This window comes from Marmota monax, unplaced genomic scaffold, assembly GCF_021218885.2.
Source record: "Marmota monax isolate L192 unplaced genomic scaffold, Marmota_monax_Labrador192_F-V1.1 WCK01_AAM20220418_F8-fsc00012, whole genome shotgun sequence".
NCBI lineage: Eukaryota > Metazoa > Chordata > Mammalia > Rodentia > Sciuridae > Marmota > Marmota monax.
The window spans coordinates 21,598,516-21,619,231 of NW_026695227.1; the positions used below are offsets into that span (position 1 = coordinate 21,598,516).

The following is a 20,716-nucleotide window of genomic DNA, read 5'->3' on the forward strand; positions in this document are numbered from 1 at the left end:
ATGTGGTGAATAACATTTATTGATTTCCGAATATTGAACCAGCCTTGCATCCAGGGATGAATCCTACTTTATCATGATGCACGACCTTTTTGATATGTTTCTGTATTCGATTTGTCAGAATTTTATTGAGGATTTTTGCATCTATGTTCATTAGAGATATTGGTCTGTAGTTCTCTTTCTTTGAAGTGTCTTTGTCTGGTTTAGGAATCAGGGTGATGTTGGCCTCATAGAATGAATTTGGAAGTTCTCACTCTTTTTCTGTTTCCTGAAATAGCTTGAAAAATATTGGTATTAGTTCTTCTTTAAAGGTTTTGTAAAACTCTGCTGTATACCCATCCGGTCCTGGGCTTTTCTTAGTTGGTAGTCTTTTGATGGCTTCTTCTATTTCTTCGATTGATATTTTTCTGTTTAGGTTGTGTATATCCTCCTGACTCAATCTGGGCAGATCATATGACTTAAAAAATTTATCTATGCCTTCACTATCTTCTATTTTATTGGAGTATAAGGATTCAAAATAATTTCTGATTATCTTCTGTATTTCTGAAGTGTCTGTGGTGATATTGCCTTTTTCATCCCGTATGCTAGTAATTTGAGTTCTCTCTCTTCTTCTCTTCATTAGCATAGCTAAGGGTCTGTTGATCTTATTTATTTTTTCAAAGAACCAACTTTTAGTTTTGTCAATTTTTTAAATAGTTTCTTTTGTTTCGATTTCATTAATTTCAGCTCTGATTTTAATTATTTCTTGCCTTCTACTACTTTTGCTGTTGTTTTGCTCTTCCTTTTCTAGGATTTTGAGATGAAGTGTGAGATCATTTATTTGTTGTTTTTTTTCTTTTTTTAAGGAATGAACTCCAAGCAATGAATTTTCCTCTTAGAACTGCTTTCATTGTGTCCCATAGATTCTGATATGTTGTGTCTGTGTTTTCATTTATCTCTAAGAATTTTTTAATTTCCTCCTTGATGTCTTCTGTAACCCATTGATCATTCAGTAACCTATTGTTTATTCTCCAAGTGATGCATGATTTTTCCTTCCTTCTTTTATTGTTGATTTCCAGTTTCATTCCATTATGATCAGATAGGATGCATGGTATTATCTCTACTCCTTTATAATTTCTAAGAGTTGCCCTGTGACATAATATATGATCTATTTTTGAGAAGGATCCATGTCCTGCAGAGAAAAAAGTTTAACTGCTTGATGTTGGGTGGTATATTTTATATATGTCAATTAAGTCTAGGTTATTAATTGTATTATTGAGTTCTATAGTTTCTTTATTCAACTTTTGTTTGGAAGATCTGTCCAGTGGTGAGAGAGGTGTGTTGAAGTCTCCCATAATTATTGTATGGTGGTCTATTAGACTCTTGAACTTGAGAAGAGTTTGTTTGATGAACATAGCTGCACCATTGTTTGGGGCATATATATTTATGATTGTTATGTCTTGTTGGTGTATGGTTCCCTTGAGCAGTATGTAGTGTCCTTCTTTATCCCTTTTGATTAACTTTGGCTTGAAGTCTATTTTATTTGATATGTGTATGGACACTCCTGCTGGTTTCCGAGGTCCATATGAGTGATATGACTTTTCCCAACCTTTCACCTTCAGCCTATGTATGTCTTTTCCTATCAGATGCATCTCCTGTAGGCAGCATATTGTTGGATCTTTTTTTTGTGTGTGTGATCCATTCTACTAGCCTATGTCTCTTGATTGGTGAGTTTAAGCCATTAACATTTAGGATTATTATTGAGATATGGGTTGTTCTTCCAGCCATATTTGTTTATTTATGTTACTTGACATGGTTTGTTTTTCCTCTTTGATTATTTTTTCCCTTTACTGTACTACTTCCGCTGTTGGTTTTCATTGTTATTTTCCATTTCCTCTTCCTGTAATGTTTTGCCAAGGATGTTTTGAAGAGATGGTTTTCTAGCTGTAAATTCTTTTAACTTTTGTTTATCGTGGAAGGTTTTAATTTCATCTTCCATCCTGAAGCTTAATTTCACTGGATACACAATTCTTGGTTGGAACCCATTTTCTTTCAGTGTTTGAAATAGATTGTTCCAGTATCTTCTAGCTTTCAGAGTCTGTGTTGAAAGATCAGCTGTTATCCTGATTGGTTTACCCCTAAATGTAATCTGCTTCCTTTCTCTTGTAGCTTTTAAAATTCTCTCCTTATTCTGTATGTTGGGTATCTTCATTATAATGTGTCTGGGTGTGGATCTCTTATGATTTTGCACATTCGGCATCTTGTAGGGTTCTAGGATTTGGGAGTCTGTTTCATTCTTCAAGTCTGGGAAGTTTTCTCCTATTATTTTGTTGAAGAGATTGCTCATTCCTTTGGTTTGGACCTCTATACCTTCCTGTATCCCAATAACTCTTAAGTTTGGTCTCTTTATGTTATCCCATATTTCTTGGATGTTCTGCTCATGGTTTCTTAAAAGTCTCGCTGAGCTGTCTATGTTCTTTTCAAGTTGAAATACTTTGTCTTCATTGTCTGATGTTCTATTTTCTAAGTGTTCTACTTATAACTAGTACTCTACTTATAGTAGTACTCTCATTTGAGTTTTTAATTTGGTTTACTGCTTCCTGCATTTCTAGGATTTCTGTTTGTTTGTTTTTTTATAACCTCTATCTCCCTGTATAGTTGTTCTTTTACTTCTTGGATTTGTTTATGTAATTCATTGTCAAAGTGATCTTTCCTTATCTGATTTTGCTGTCTAATGTCTTCCTTGAGACTCCAGATCATCTGAAGCATGTATATCCAAAATTATTTATCTGACATTTCATCTGCTGCAGATATTACCTCTTCTAAAGTTGAGTTGACCTGCATTGCTTGTGGTCCTTTCTTTCCTTGTCTTTTCATACTGCTCACGTTTCTTTCTGCTTTGTGAAACTATTGTGTTATTGAATTTTCCCCCTATATATTTATATTGCTCTTGTATAGTTGCAAAGTCTCCCTTTTGTGGAGAAAGACAATGTTAACATTTCTCAATATCAATAGTACATCATCTAAGCACACATTTTCCTTATTACTACATTTATAGCTAGACTCTATGTCTACAAATGTTGGTTTCGATTATCATTTACAAATATAGTCATTAGTTTCATGAAAGGCATACCGTTTCTGGTAGCTTGAAGAAAACTGAATTTCAGGTGTAGGATGTTATGTTTAGGGGGAAAGGAGTGAGGGTATGGGGTTAATCTAACTTAGTAACTTTGGAAAGATCTAACCAATAGATGGGTAATTTATGGAAGAATGTATAGATTCAAATTCCTATCTGTATTTATAAGATTACCCTACTTATGAATAGTAAAATTTAGGGGGTTGCAAGTGGGATAGAGGGAGTAAGAGGGAAGAAAACAAATAACAAGGAAAGGAAGAGAAAAAAGAGAGCGGGAAAAAGAAAATAAGAGAAAAAAAAAGAAGTAAAAGGGGGGGAGGGAGGTGGTGCATATGCAATTCCTCTCTAGTATATTATTCTGGTGATTCAGTTGTTAAAGACCTTTTTCATGCACAAGTTTTGGTTTCACATATGTTGAGGTTGCGAGGACCAGAGGGGGAAGGGTAGAGGAGAATGGATGAATGGATGAAAAGAGAGAGAGAAGAGAAAAAAAGAAAGAAAAAAAATATCTCTCAGAACTCTGTTTTCGTTTCTTCCAGTTGGTGGCGTTGTCTATTCCTAGCTTGAGTCTCTGGGTTCAGGATGCTTGTGGTAGTCAGTGTGACAGGACTTGAGCTTCCACCTGTGGCCTCTCTACTCTTATTCTCTGAGATGTAAACCAGGTGCCTGATCCACTGCAGAACCGTGCTGGTAGCCACGCTAACTGGTTGGTGGGTTTTAACAGTTGGTGGGATTTTCCAAGATAAGTTCCATTAGTTTTTCTCATAAGGTGTTTGATGAGGTGGGGGTGTTGGGGAAACCTTATGTTTGTCAAGAGCTCAGTCAGGTGTCCGCACCGGTAGGCGGCAGGGCCCCTCCTCCAGTTGGGGTGGTCTGTCTACCGCACAGGCGGGAGGCTGGGCTCCTCCAAATGGGGAGGTCTGTCTACCGCGCAGGCGGGAGGCGGGAGGCTGGGCTCCTCCTCCAGCTGGGGTGGTCTGTCTTTCGCGAAGGTAGGCCGCTGGGCCCCTTCTCTGGGTCATGTGGTCTGCCTACCGCGCAGGCGGTGGCTGTGCCCCTCCTCCAATTGGGGTGGTCTGTCTACCGTGCAGGCGGGCTGCTGGGCCCCTTCTCCTGGTTAATCTAATCTTTTTTTTTTTTTTAATTTTTTATTGTTGGTTGTTCAAAACATTACATAGTTCTTGATATATCATATTTCACACTTTGATTCAAGTGGGTTATGAGCTCCCATTTTTACCCCATATACAGATTGCAGAATTACATCAGTTACACATCCATTGATTTACATATTGCCATACTAGTGTCTGTTGTATTCTGCTACCTTTCCTATCCTCTACTATCCCCCCTCCCCTCCCCTCCCCTCCCCTCCCCTCTCCTCTTCTCTCTCTGCCCCCTCTACTGCCATTCATTTGTCCCCCTTGTATTATTTTCCCCTTTCCCCTCACTTACTCTTGTATGTACTTTTGTATAACTCTGAGGGTCTCCTTCCATTTCCATGCAATTTCCCTTCTCTCTCCCTTTCCCTCCCACCTCTCATCCCTGTTTAATGTTAATCTTCTTCTCATGCTCTTCGACCCTACTCTGTTCTTAGTTACTCTCCTTATATCAAAGAAGACATTTGGCATTTGTTTTTTAGGGATTGGCTAGCTTCACTTAGCATAATCTGCTCTAATGCCATCCATTTCCCTGTAAATTCTATGATTTTGTCATTTTTTAATGCAGAGTAATACTCCATTGTGTATAAATGCCACATTTTTTTTTATCCATTCATCTATTGAAGGGCATCTAGGTTGGTTCCACAGTCTTGCTATTGTGAATTGTGCTGCTATGAACATCGATGTAGCAGTGTCCCTGTAGCATGCTCTTTTTAGGTCTTTAGGGAATAGACCAAGAAGGGGAATAGCTGGGTCAAATGGTGGCTCCATTCCCAGCTTTCCAAGAAATCTCCATACTGCTTTGCAAATTGGCTGCACCAATTTGGAGTCCCACCAGCAATGTACAAGTGTACCCTTTTCCCCACATCCTTGCCAGCACTTGTTGTTCTTTGACTTCATAATGGCTGCCAATCTAACTGGAGTGAGATGGTATCTTAGGGTGGTTTTGATTTGCATTTCTCTGACTGCTAGAGATGGTGAGCATTTTTTCATGTACTTGTTGATTGATTGTATGTCCTCCTCTGAGAAGTGTCTGTTCAGGTCCTTGGCCCATTTGTTGATTGGGTTGTTTGTTCTCTTATTGTCTAATTTTTAATCTTAACGAACAAAAATAGTCATTAGTAATATAAACATACCTAAGTAATATTTCTAAAAAAAATGTTAAGTAAGTTTTTTCTTTTATATTTTTACTAACAGGTATTAATTTTATCTATTAATGGAATTTAGTGTGATATTTTCTTTTTAATTATTTTTTTAGTTGTAGTTGGACACAATACCTTTATTCTATTTATTTATTTGTATGTGATGCTGAGGATGGAACCCAGTGCCTTGCATGTGCTAGGCAAATGATCTACCACTGAGCCATAACTCCAGCCCCTCAGTGTGATGTTTTTATACACTCAGTATATGTACTGATCAAACCCAACTTCCCTTTTTCTACCCTCTCTACCCTAAACCCTTCATGATATCTAGTAATCTCATAATTGTACTCTCAAGTCAAATTTTATTAATGTGCTCATGTAAGATAAAACATACAGTACTTTTCTTTATGGCTTAATTCATTCAACACAGTGTTCTCCAATTCCTTCAATTTTGTTGTGAAGATGGACTTTCTTCTAGTTTATAGCTGGGTAACTACTCCTTTTATTTACACACACACACACACACAAACATACACACAAACATGTTTGAGAGAGTGTTTATATGTGTGTGTCACATTTTTCCTTATGTATTCTTTTGTTGAAAATCATTTAGGCTGATTCTGTATCTTGGCTATTGTGAATAGTGCTGCAGTAAACATGGACATTCAGGTATTTCTGATATACTGATTTTATTTTCTTTGTATATTTATCCAGAAATGGGATGGGTAGATCAAATAATCGATCTGTTTTTAAGATTTTGGAGGAACTTTCTGTTGTCCATAATGACTGCACAGATTTACTTATACATCACCAATATATAAATGTTTCTTTTTTTCTACCTTCTTGTCAGCATTTATTTTTTGATAATAGCCATTCTGACTAGGGTGCAATATCTCATTGTAGTTTTGATTTTTATTACCCTGTTAGCTAATGATATTTAGCAGTTTATCATATCATTATTTATGATTTATATTTCTTCTTTAGTGAAGTGTCTATTCATATCATTTGCTAAGTTTCTAATTGGCTTTTTTGTTATATTTTTTTATTTGCATTTATATGGTTGGTGTTAACCCTCTGTCAGATGAATACTTTGGCAAGAATTTTCTCCCACTTTGTAGATTTTCTTATGACTGTTGGTTGTTTTCTTTACTTTGCAAAAGCTTCTTAATGTAATCCCATTTTTAAATATTTGCTTTTGTTTCCTGTGCTTTTGGGATCCTATCCAGAAAAATTATTGCCTTCACCAATGTCTTAAAGAGTTTTCCATTTTATTCTAGTAGTTTTCAGAGTTTCAAGTCTCACATTTAGGTGTTTTTATATTGATCTTGAGTTGATTTTTGTATAGGATCAAGTTTCAGTCTTCTAAATGTGGATATCCAGTTTTACCAACACCATTTACTGAAAGGACTATCCTTTGTTTTGGTGTCTTTGTTGAGAATCTATTGACTGTAGATACAGAGTTTATTTTGGGAATCTCTGTACTGTTCCATTGGTTGATGTGTCTGTTTTTATGCAAATTCCATTATTCATGTTGTTTATTGTGTCTCTGTAATATGTCTTGAAATCAGGTATTTTGATACCTGCAGCATTGTTCTTTGTGCCCAAGATTGTTTTGGCTATATTTTCTACATATGAACTTCAGTATTGTTTTTTTTCATAGCTCTGCAGAAAATGACGTTGGTATTTTCTGTAGATCACTTTGGATTGTATGGACATTTTTAACAATATTAATATTTTCAATCCAAGAACATTGGGGTTCTTTCAGATTTTTGTGTGTTATCTACAGTTTCTTTCATCAGTATTTTATTTATTTATTTATTTTATTTATATAGAATAGCAGAATGCATTACAATTCTTATTACATATATAGAGCCCAATTTTTCATATCTCTGGTTGTATACATAGTATATTCACACCAATTCATGTCTTTATACATGTACTTTGGATAAAAATGATCATCATATTCAACCATCATTAATTACCTCATGCCCCCTCCCTTCCCCTCCCACCCTTCTGCCCTATATAGAGTTCATCTATTCCTCCCATGCTCCCTCTCCCTATCCCACTATGAATCAGTCTCCTTATATCAGAGAAAGCATTTGGCATTTGGTTTTTTTTTTTTGGGGGGGGGGGATTGGCTAACTTCACTTAGCATTATCTTCTCTAACTCCATCCATTTACTTGCACATGCCATGATTTTATTCTCTTTTATTGCTGAGTAATATTTCATTGTGTATATATGCCATATTTTTTTATCCATTCATCTATTGAAGGGCATCTAGATTAGCTCCACAGTTTAGCTAATGTAAATTGTGCTTCTATAAACATTGATGTGGCTGTATCCCTGTAGTATGCTGTTTTTAAGTCCTTTGGGTATAGACTGAGGAGAGGGATAGCTGGATCAAATGGTGGTTCCATTCCCAGTTTTCCAAGAAATCTCCATACTGCTTTCTATATTAGCTGCATCAATTTGAAGTCCCACCAGTAGTATATGAATGTACCTTTTTCTCCACATCCTCAAATTGGCACTATTTGCTAATTATATAATTCTATATAATATAATATAATATAATTCTATATATTAGGGTCTACTTTTTCTTCTATTAGATGCAGGGTCTCTAGTTTTATTACTAAGTCCTTAATTCATTTTGAGTTGAGTTCTGTGCATGATGAGAGATAGGGTTTTAATTTCATCTTGTTGCATATGAATTTCCAGTTTTCCCAAAACCATTTGTTGAAGAGGCTATCTTTTTCCAATGCATGTTCTTGGCACCTTTGTCTAATATAAGATAATTGTAATTTTGTGGGTTAGTCTCTGTGTCCTCTTTTCTGTACCATTGGTCTACCAGTCTGTTTTGGTGCCAATACCATGCTGTTTTGTTACTATTGCTCTGTTGTATAGTTTAAGGTCTAGTATAGTGATGCCACCTGCTTCACTGTTCCTGCTAAGGATTGCTTTAGCTATTCTGGGTCTCTTGTTTTTCCAGATGAGTTTCATGATTGCTTTTACTATTTCTATGAGGAATGTCAATGGAATTTTGATCACAATTACATTAAATCTGCATAGTACTTTTGGAAGTATGGTCATTTTGATAATATTAATTCTGCCTATCCAGGAGTAAGGTAAATCTTTCCATTTTCTAAGGTCTTCTTTGGTTTCTTTTTTAGGGTTCTATAATTTTCATTATATATATATATATATATATATATATATATATATATATATATATATATATATATATATATATCTTTCACCTGTTTCATTGATTCCCAAGTATTTTATTTTATTTTATATTTTGAGGCTATTGAGAATGGAATAGTTTTCCTCATTTCCCTTTCTGAGGATTTGTCACTGATATACAGAAATGCCTTTGATTTATGGGTGTTGATTTTATACCCTGCTACTTTGCTTAATTCATTTCCTATTTTTCTGGTGGAACTTTTAGGAAATGGTAAAATTCATCAGTGAAGCCATTCAATCTTGGGCTTTTCTTTTGGGGAACATTTTTTTTTATTACTGATTCAGTCTCATTACTTCTTATTGATCTATTTAGATATTTTTTATGTTCTCATGCTTCAGTTTTGGTAGGTCCTATGTTTACAGAAAGTTGCCCATTTCTTCTAGGTTTTCCAATTTCTTAGCATATAGTCTTTCATAGTAATCCCTAATGATCCTTTGAATTTCTTTTGTATTGATTGTACTATCTCCTCTATCTCTGATTTTGTTCATTTGGGTCTTCTTTTTGTTTTTTATTTGTTAGTCTATAGGTTTACTAATGTTTCATTGATTTTTGTACTTTTTAAAGTGTATTTATTTCTGCTTTATATTGTTTCTTTTGTGTTTGGTTTGTTCTTTTCTAAATCCTTGGGATACATGGATAGGTTGTTTATTTGAAATTTTTCTTTTTCCTTTTTTTTTTTTGAACTCATTGCTATAAACGTTCTTCTTATCACTGCTTTTCCTGTATTCTTTAAATTTTGGTAAGTTGTATTTTCATTTGTTTTGAGAAAGTTTTAAATTTCTCTTTTGTCTTCTTTGTTAACAAGTTGTTAATTCAAAAATTCAAGTTGTTAATTCAAAAAATTGTTAACTCAGTCTCCATGTATTTATATAATTTATAAATTATAAGAGTCTTTTGTTGGCTTCTAGTTTTATTCTATTATGATCAGAAAAGATATGGGATATGATTTAATTTTTTAAAAAATATTTTTATTTATAGATGGTCACAATACCTTTATTGTATTTAATTTTTAATATGGTGCTGAGAATCGAACCCAGTGCCTCATACATGCTAGGCAAGCACTCTACCACTGAGCCACGACCCCAGCCCTGATTTCATCTTTTAAAATATGTTAATACTTGTTTTGTGGTCTTTCAGTATATTGTTTTTTATTAAATAAAGTTATATGTTCTGGTGAAAGAATGTGTATTCTGAAGCTGTTGACTGGAATGTTCTATAATGTTAAGTCCATTTGATCTATAGTATGGTTTGTTTCTGATGTTTCTTTGTTAATTTGTTTGTCTGCAAACAAATCTGTTCTGTCCATTGATGAAAGTGGGTTCTTGAATCCCTCAGTATTATTGTAATGCAGTTTATCTCTCCACTTAGATCTAATAATGATTATAACATTAGGTGCTCTGACATAGATGCATCTAAATTTAGAATTACTGTCTCTTCTTCTTGAATTGATCACTTAATCATTATATGGTGACTATCTTTGCCTCTTTTTACAGTTTTGTTAGATTTAAGTATACATACTCCTGTTTGTTTTAAGGTTTAATTTGTTTGGAATGTAATTTTTTATCCTTTCTATTTTAATCTGTGTGATTCTTTACTGGTGACATGAGTTTCTGTAGGCATTGTATTGTTGGGTTTATTTCTTTATTAATCTATTCAACCAGTCTGTCCAGTTTTTAATTGGAAACTTTAGTCTATTTACATTTAAGGTTATCATTGAAAAGTAAGGACTTATTCCTGCCATTTTGTCTAGTAATCCCTTAAGCATCTTTTGGTAGGCTGTTCTTGTGGTCATAGCTTTTCTCAGTTTTAGCTAGTCTTGCAAGGAATGTACTTTTTCTTTATTTCTGAAGAATAGCTTTGCTATGTGTACAGTTGCTTAGGACTTCCAATATGTCATTCCATTTCTTGTTGTCCTATAGGATTTTTGTTGAGAAATCTGTAATCTAATTGAGATATATTGAAGTGTGCCTTGGCACTTTTGCAGATTTTAGTGTTTGTGCTTTTGATAATTTGGCTATAATATGCTGTGGTGAAGATGTTTTCTGGTCATGTTTATTTTGGGGTCCTATAATCTTCCTGTTCATGAATGTCCATAAACTTTTTTCCTCCTTACCGCAAGTATTCCAGAAATGTGTGTATGTTTCATGGGGAGTCTCAAAGTAACCCCCCCCCCGCCTTTCTTTCTTCCACAAAAGGTACAAAATAGCATTACTAAAAAAAAAAAAAAGAGTCAGAAACCTGAAACAATAGTGTAGAGAAAGAAACAAAATACTCCTGGTGATCTGTCTGCCACTCCACAGACAGGATAGGAGTAGTCTCTCCTTTTCAGGGAAAAGGGTGAAAAGGTAGTGAGATACTGACAATCCTAGATATTGACAAGTTGCATAATCATCATCTTTATCCCTCATTTTCTTTTTACATTTGTGGTAGGTAGTTTAACACATCCTACTTTTATATTTTAGATGTTTGTGTATAAACTCTGGTTTTTTATTTAAAATCCATTAAGCTTGTAAAATCCATTAGAACCACACTTGGTGATATAATGAGAAACTCTAATTCTATCCTAGTCTTCCTTATCTTACTAAATGGCACCAGTATTTATTCATTTGCTAAAGCCAAAATAAAAGCCGTCCTTGACTCCTTCCTTTCTGTCAACTCCAGTTATCCTCTTCATTATCAGAGTATTATCAGTTTTGGATTCTAATAAGCTTTTTAATTGTCTATTCACATTTCCATCTCTGGGTTCCATCCTAGTCTAAAGTACCCTGACCTCTTGGTAGAGACATTATTTAAGGCCTTATAATAGTTCTTTTTGTTCCTTGTTTATTGAACATCTTTTAAAACATACTGTCTTATAAATATATAATTGACTCACAAGAAGCTGAACTTATTTAAATTTTTCACTTTAATGTTTTGATATATGTCAAAAAGAATGAACACATTTATCATACTGAGTAGTTTTTTTTGGGTAGCTTTGGAATCCCTTTTCTAGTTGCTTACCATCGCTCACTTATCTCCTAAGGCAACCACTGATCTGCTTTCTGTCTCTACAGAGTAGTCCGTATTTTTGCAATTTTTATAGCCTCTTACAGTATATATGTGTATTTTTTTGTTACTTGGCTTCTTTTACTTAGCATAATTATTTTGAAACCCATTCATGTTATTTGTTGTGTGTAATAATCATTCATTCCTTTTAATTGCACAGTAGTAGTCCAGTGTATGTATTGTATTCATTTTCCTATTGATAAACATTTGGTGTTTACCTTTATTTTTGTCTATTCCAGATAAAGCTGATATGAAAGTTTATGTAAAAAGCTTTGCTTTGACATATGCTTTACTTATCTTGGGTACAAGGTGGGTTAGATCTTGTAGTTAGCTATATGTTTAACTCTTAAAGAAATTGCCAAACTGTTTTCCAAAATGAGTCATATCATTTTATTTTCCCATCAGCAATGTATGAGAGTTCTTGTTGTTAACACATTCTTGCTAAAACTTGGTGAAGTCCATCTTTTTAAATGTTACCCGTTTTTGTTGATTTTTAATTTGCTTTTCTCTAATGACTAATGATTTTGCATATTTTCATGTTCCTGTAAGCCATTTGAGTATCTCTGCTGAGATGTTTAAGGTTTCAATTTTGATGCAATTTTTAAAATTAATTGTGCGTACAGTATCAAAGCCAATAAATCTTTACCCAATTCAGGATCATTGAAATTTTCTTGTTTTTTGTAGATCTTACATTTAGGTCTGTGACCTATGTTTTAGTTCATGTTTATTTGTAGTGTTTTAAGTCAGCTTTTTCTGTGCTGTGATTAAAGGATCTGACCAGAACAATTTTAAAGGAGGAAAAGTTTATTTGAGGGTTCAGGGTTTCAGTGGTCTCAGTCCATAGAAGGTCAGCTCCACTCCTAGGGCTCTAGGTGAGGCAGAACATCATGGTGAAAGAGTGTGGCAGAGGGAAGCAGCACACATGGTGATCAGAAAGCACAGAGAGAGTTCCCTACTTGCCAGATACAAATATATACCCCAAAGTCATGCTCCCCAATTCCACCTCCTCCAGCCACACCCTGCCACTTCAGTTATCACTCAGTTAATACCTATCAGGGAATTAATTTACTGATTTGGTTAAGAGTCTTGCAACCCTCTCTCACAACTCTTACAATTCTCACAATCATTTTTCCTCTGAAACTTCTTGCATTGTCTTCACACATGAGCTTTTGGGGGACACCTTATATCCAAACCATAACATGTAGTGTAAGGGAAGGGCCTAAATATCTCATTTACATTTATGGAAAAGAATTTTTTTTGGTCAGAAATCAATTAACCATAAGTATGTTTTTCCCCTTGTAATTTCAATTCTGTTTTGTCCATCTCTGTGTAGGTTAGTTCCACACTGCCTTGATTCTGTAACTTTATTATAAATTTTGAAATTGAGATTGTTATTTTTCAACAAGATTGTGGCTCTTTTTAATCTTTTAAAATTTTTGAATAAGTTTTTAGGTTTACAAAAAAGCCCACAAGAAGCTCAGTGGAATTTTGATAGAGATTGTGTTGAATTGATCAATTTGGGGAACATTGACATCTTAATGATTAAGACTTTTCTAATCCATGAACCTGAAATATGTCTTCTATTTTCTTTAATCCTGTTAATGTTGTTTTCAGTATATAAGCCTTATGTGTCTTTTATTAATTTTATTTCTAAGTATTGTATTCTTTTTGTGCTATTGTGAATGAAATTATTTTTGTAATTTTATATTGGTTTGTTCATTGCTAATGTTGAGGCTCAGAAAACAATACCGCAAAGACTAGTACTTTGACATGCTGAGGGGCTTTAGAACCCAACGCAGAATCCAGAACCTAACTCTGACCTTTCCTTGTGTGTCCCCTTCCCAGCTCAGCGGGAATTCCTGTGTTGTCTAAAGTCTGGGCCTACCTTGGCTCTTTTCTGGTGAGCTTTAATTAAATAAACTCATTACAGGAAGAAGGACTGAAGTCTGTCAGTCTACCTAAACAAACTTTAGTCACATTTCATTGTCCTTCATTTTAGTCCTAAATATATTTACAAACTACTATCCTGATATGTGGTCTAGACAGTGTGCCAGTATGTTCTCTAAACCCATTGAGTTCCCCTAAAAATCATTTTCTATTTCCTCTCAAAACTGTCTAAATTCCCCATTTTCCCCTGCTCCTACAGAAATAGGGTATGTAAACCTCTGAATAATGTTGTGCTAGTAGGTAACCACCCTTATGTGATTTTCCCTTATATGGTGATTTTTCCCCCCTTCTCATCTTAATAAATTCTTTTCAATAGTCAGCTTATTCCAGCAAACCCTCAGTGGGTAGAGGGGAAATTTCCCTTTGCCCCTATACTAGTATATAAAAATACAATTACTTATCATATATTCATCTCACATCCTTTGACTTTGCTGAAATAATTATTAGCTCTTGTAGATAGGTTAGTGGATTCTTTTGGATTTTCACCATAGTGCATTATGTCATCTATAAGTAAAGATATTTTTACCTTTTCAATCTGGATGCCTTTTACTTTTTTTTCCTTCCCTTGCTGCACTGACTATAACCTCTAACACAAAAGTCCTGAAGAGCAATGGCGAGAGCAGAGATGCTTGCATTGTTCAGTCTTTAAATATGATGTTATTTGTAGGTGTTTTTGGTTTGTTTATTTGTTTTTGTAGATGCTCTTTATGAATTTGAGAATTATCTATTTATAGTTTATTGAGAGCTTTTATCATGGATAAAATCATGAGAGCTTGTATCATGGATTTAGTCAAATGTTGTTTCTGTGACTTCCATGTAGTTTTCCCTGTTTATTAATATATATTAACTTGTTTTAAGATGGTAAACCACCTTGCATTCCTGAGATAAAAGCTGCTTGATCATGGTGTATAATCTTACCCATATAGCTGTATTTGGTTTGCTAATAATTTTGTTGATAATTTCTGTGTCTGTATTCATAAAGGAAATTGATCTCAAATTTTCTTGTTGTATCTTTGTATGGCTTGGGTACCAGAGTAATACTGGGATTATAGAATGAGTTGGGAAAGTGTTTTTTTCTCTGATTGATGGAAAAAAATTGTGGAAGATTGATTTTTTTCCTTCTATAAATATTTCATAGAATTCACTAGTGAAGCCATTTGTACCTGGACTTTTCTTAGTGGCAAAACTTAATAATGAATTCATTTATTTTATTTTTTAAAATATTTATTTTTTAGTTGTAGTTGGGCACAATACCTTTATTTTATTTATGTATTTTTATGTGGTGGCTTAGGATTGAACCCAGGGCCCCACATGTATTAGGCGAGCACTCCATCACTGAGCCACAATCCTAGCCCTCATTTTTTTGTTTTTAATTATTATGTTTTTTTATCTGCTTGCTTTGGGTTGAGTTTGCCTGTCTTTTTCTAGTTTCTTAAAATACATTCTTAACTTAATGATTTGGTATGTTTCTTTTTTTCTGATATTGGCATTTAAAGCTATATATTTTCCTCCTAGCACTGCTTAGAGGTCAACAGTGTTGGTCTGAGGTTTTGTTTAAATACCTTGAGCTACCAAATCTTTCTTTTGTGTACAAAACCTCACAGCAAGCCAGGGATGAGTAGATACTTGAGGATGTATCTGATCTTTCCTGAGTGCACACACAACCTTGCACATGTGTATAGCCTTCTGAACTACCAGAGGTATCTGGAAGTTTATCCAAGCCCATTATGACTATTTGTTTTTCAGATCTCTTTGTGAAATTTCCAAATGTTTGTGCTTACTTCAATTAATATTATAGTCTCAAATAGCTGCAATATTGGGCAGTTTGACAGTTTGCCATTGAATTCATGATTGATTTTTACATACTGTAACACCTCTTAATAACATCACAGGCTGGGAACTAAGCCTTTAACACAGAAACCTTTGGTTGACACTTAAACAACAGCATTGTCTTTTGGGAACTCAAATTAATAAATTATCTACTTGAAGTTGTATCACAGTTCCCTGATGCTGGTAATTTTTTTTTTTTGAGTTTTTTAAGTCTCTCGTTGTTTCATTTAAAGTAGAATATCTTACTATATTTTTAGAGTTATTAATTGCATCTCCTTTGCTGTCTAATCTGCTGGTCATCCTATCCAGAGTATTTTTCATGTCTAGATAATTGATATTACCTATTTTTAATATCTTCTATATATTTAAATATTCTCAGTTTTCCTATGTCTTCTTAAATGTAGAAACTATAGTGATGATAACTTATATAATGCTCTTATCTGTGAATTATATGTGTGTCATTTTTGGTTTATATCTAATAATTGATTTTGTTCCTCATTATGAATGACAATTTTCTGCTGGTTTTGTCTTCTTGGTAATTGTGTTTGGATTCTATATATATTGTAAACCTTTATCATTTTGCTTGTTGGAAATTTTGGTATTTGTAGAAATAATAAGTTTTAATCAGAGATTTTCTTCCTTCTGGGATTTTCAAGTTTATTTGCTAACTTTTAAACTTTGAGGACTTAAAAGACTTATCAAAGAACCCATAAGCCTTCATTCTATGACTGATTTTGTCCCACTGCTGAGGTGATACCCTGCTGAATACTTTGTTGATTTTTCTTGCATTATGAGTTTTTCTATTCTGTTGGATGGGAGCATAGAATTTTACTAGTCCTGCATGAACTCCTGGGATTATTCTATCTTCTTGTGTTGAGTGGTTCTTTTCCCAGCAGTGGGTAATTCTTTCACATGCATGTGCCGATCAGTGCTTAGCTGAAGATTTGAGAAGAATCTACTATGTATTTGGAGTTCTCTCTTTGAAGCACTCTCTTTTATGCTGTTCTAACCTGTGAACTCTATTCTCTTCAGTCTTCCTGGATCCCAAGCTTTGTTTCTAAAGAAAGGGAATCAGCTAGCTTTATGTCCCCCATCCGTGTCCTATGACTTGGATCCTCTCTACAGGATAATTATCTTGCTCCACCTTGTCTTATGTTTAAAAACTGTTGTCATATATATACACACATATACATATATACACAAACACATACACTTTATTATTTTTTGGTGGTCTAGGGGATTAAACCCAGGGTCTCAAGAATGCTAGGTAAATGTACCATTGAGGCATACCCCCAGCCTTGTCCCATATGTTTTGTCCAGTTTTTAAATTATGTCAGTTGGGAGGGTAAATCTCATCTCTATTTCATTTTTGGAAGATGGAAATCCTGGAATTCATTCTTTCCCCAGGAGTCAAATTGATATTTTCTTTTTCTAGTATACTACAACCAAGTAGGATATATTCAAGTATACTGGGTTGGTTCAACATTCAAAAATCAACTGATGTATCCCCAGACTAGTGTATCCATGACAGAAGTCAGTTTTACTTTTGAACTTGGAAATTTGATTGATTTCTTACTGCTCTTTATAAAAATCATACTCTGCATATTCTGAGCCCTGTTGTACCTTTTTGTTTGGTCAAAAATTCATTTTAATGCTTCTATTCCAGCTTTATTCTTCTTCTCTTTCGCAAACATGCTACAAATCTTGCGTTTGAAATGCTTATGCCATTTCTCTGCTATGCCTTTCTTTAATGTCTAACTATTTTATATCTTCAGCTTATTTATTACTTCCATAGTAGGGATTTTCCTGATGAAACTATCTGAACCTTGACCTCCAATACAAGCTGTTCTGTTATCTGATCTCAAAGCATCCATAATTATCCTTTCTATTTCTTCTTTAGTTCTTATTCATCATTCTTATTATTAATTATTTATTGTGTGTCTTCACTAGAGTTTAAGCTCTTACTTTCCTACAACACAGTAGGCATACAATAAATTCTTGCTGAACACATGTAAAAGGTTTAATTAGATAATTTGTATGTTTTTGTCTATAATTTTATTCTTATAGGAAAAATATTAAAGAAATTGTACTGATTTGCCTTAATAAGACTTTTAGTTCTTGAGCATCATTTTTGTCATCTCTAAAATTAATATCAACATTGTCTCCAAATGCCACCTATTTGATTTTTCTAAAGCAAAAGAATCTCTTCTATTTACTATTGTAGAATTTCAATTTGGCTATAGGATAACACTGATCACTTGGTTATTTTTCCTTCCTCTTCTGTACTGTAAATTTCTTGTTGGTAATAACTATATGTTATATATTTCTCTTTTTTTAAAGAGAGAGAGAATTTTTTAATATTTATTTTTTAGTCTTCGGTGGACACAACATCTTTATTTTATTTTTATGTGGTGCTGAGGATCAAACCCAGCAACCTGCACATGCCAGGCGAGCGCGCTACGGCTTGAGCCACATCCCCAGGCCTGTTATATGTTTTTCTATTGTCCAGATATTTTAGTCAATATTTCTTCTAAGCATGCTTAAAATACCTTTAAAAATGATAATGTACTTTTATAGTGTGCTTTATAACTTAGGAGGTCTTTTTCCTTTGTTCTCTCATTTAGAGTAGTAGATATTCCTCTGGTACAAATGGTGAATATTATTACTATGTATTGTGTCCTTTAGTATATAATATTATTCTGACTAAAACATCAATAAGATGATCCATATTGATAAATAGTATAGAACCATAGCTATGGGCATTTATTGGCAAAACTTTAATTTCCTTCTCTTAATAACAGAATTATTTTATTTCTCTCTACCCTGACATAAGGCTTGGTGCCTGGAGCACAGCTGCTCTCCATTAAATATTTACCTTAAAAATAAAATTGGAAATCTGAGTTTTATCAGTCTATATGTTTCTTTTAAAAATTTCTTTGGTATGTCTAACTTCTGGAACAGCCCAATTCAAAATAAATTTGTAGTCACTGGCAATCAAATTTAAAAACTTCTCTTTTCCTAGTTGTTTCCTATCTTAGCTTTGATTCTTTTATACAAGTTGAACTTAACCTAGAATTAATATATCTATATTAGAAAGGAGCTTATAGTTTATCTAATATTCTTAATTGATTTTCATCTAATTCACCTTGTCTCTTTGCTTTATTACTTATATGCACATTCATACCTATACCTTCATTAGAAAATTTATAGTTGTTTTTGTATACTTGTTAGGTTGAGAAATATCTGGTATAATGTCCTCATAACTTTGTGATTTTATGGTTTTACATGGGATGACTTTTCTACACATGTCTTCTAATTATCTTTCTCTGGTTAAATGGAGAGCAGCAGTGACATACTCTGGTTGCCTATGTTATTTGCTAGAATTTATTATAGAAGAACCACTACATATAGGTCATTCATAGTTTCTTTTGCTAATATAAAAATAAATTGAGTTATGCACTCACTTTTCATGTTGAAATACAAAACTGAGCATAGATTAATTTTATACACAATAAAAGATCATTAGAGTCATTGGGAGAGCACATTTGATGAATTCCATCTGAAAGAGTATTATTTACTTAAATATAAAAAAATAGAAACATAATCTAAGTAAATGTTAGTAGCTACTCAATAAAAAAATATTTTAAAAAATGTTCTCTAAAGTTTAAGGATAGTATTTATAAATGAAAATGATCTGTGCTTTTCTTAATAAATATGTTTTAATTTATCTCAAAGTCTAGGAAATGGGAATTTCCTTTCTAAAAGATCAGCAATAATTATGAGTGAGGATTTTGGGAACATGGATAAAAGAAGACAGTCAGATTTCATTATTGAAAAACAGTCAATACAACAAATCTGGGGAGAAAATGGAAAAGAAGTTTCAAGTTTTCTGGAGAATGTGAATGAGCCAACACATAGACTTCTGTCAGAGAATTGTGACTCTTTTGTTCCTCAAAATATGATAAATTTATTAGACCTTGATCAACAAAGGGTAAAGAAAACCTTTGACAAATGTGGCTATGATAGTTTAGGGGATATTTGTTTGGTTACAAGTTCGGATGAAAACCATTCCATTGATGGAAACAGAAGCATTTTTACAGCTCCAGAGTCAACTTTTAGTAGTTCTACTTTAAATAAAACAAGTTATCCAGAAAAACATCAACCAAACAGGAACTATCAGGAAAAGCACAACAATAATGAAATAAATGACTTTGCTACATGTTTTGAGGATTGTTACCTGATCAGCTCTGAAAAGAAAGGTTGGTGTTGTATGTGGAAAATGTAAAAATCTATACTTCATCAGTTTTAATATACATATTTGTATATCTTAGGTATATGTCCACACACATACAGTGAGCCCTTCATATTTGTGGGTTCCCCATCTGAAGATTAAACCAAATGATTGACATCATTTAAAAATAAAATTGCATCTGAGCTGGATGTAGTAATGCTGCTGTAATCCCAGCAGCTCGGGAAGCCTAGGCAGGAGGATCACAAATTTAAAGCCTGCCTCAGTTATTTTGTGAGGCCCTAAGCAACATGGTGAGACCCTATCTCAAAATTTAAAAATGAAAAGGGCTGAGGATGTGGCTTAGTGGTTAAGCACCCCTGGGTTCAATCTCTGGTACCTAAATAAATAAATAAATAAATAAATAATTGTATCCAGATATAGATATTGTTTAGCATTTTACTTAAAGAATTCAATATTATAGCTATTTATATTGCATTTCCATTTTATTGGATGTTATAAGTAACCTAGAGATGATATAAAGTGTATAGGAGGATCTATGTAGCTTATATGCAAATACTAAACCACTATTATTGAAAACCATTATTATCTGAAAGACTTGAACATCCATGGGTTCAATATGTGCAGGAGTGGCAGAGGGAGATCCTGAACTGACTATACTGTATATATTTATATGTATGTTTCTGTGTTTGGAGAAATATGAAACCAGAAATATAATGATGATTAGGTGACATTGTAGACTTATGATCTCTCTGTGTGCCATGCTAATATGTTTTGTATTGAAAAATGATAATAGACTGTGTTAAATTTTTAACACACACTTTCATTTTTGAAGGAAAACTTAACAATGTTTACCAAGAGAAAACACCACAGAAAAATATCCAGGAATATCCAGTGAACTCTATGTAAGTTTTTAGGTAAATCTGGAGAATGTAAATTAGGATGTAGTATATAGAAGTTTGAACTAATGCAAAGTCAGGTAGGCATACTACTGT

At 33.6% G+C, this 20,716-nt stretch overlaps 1 protein-coding gene across 8 annotated transcripts in view; it reads left to right on the forward strand.

Moving 5' to 3' along the window:
- CUNH12orf40 (chromosome unknown C12orf40 homolog) overlaps window positions 1–20,716 on the forward strand; it is a 74,305-nt gene that overhangs the window by 40,744 nt on the left and 12,845 nt on the right. For all 8 annotated transcript variants that reach the window (XM_058576313.1, XM_058576314.1, XM_058576315.1 and 5 more), the window contains 2 exons: window positions 19,208–19,731; window positions 20,557–20,626. In XM_058576313.1, the coding sequence (XP_058432296.1) occupies window positions 19,208–19,731; window positions 20,557–20,626 (594 nt within the window). The remainder of the gene's footprint in view (window positions 1–19,207; window positions 19,732–20,556; window positions 20,627–20,716) is intronic.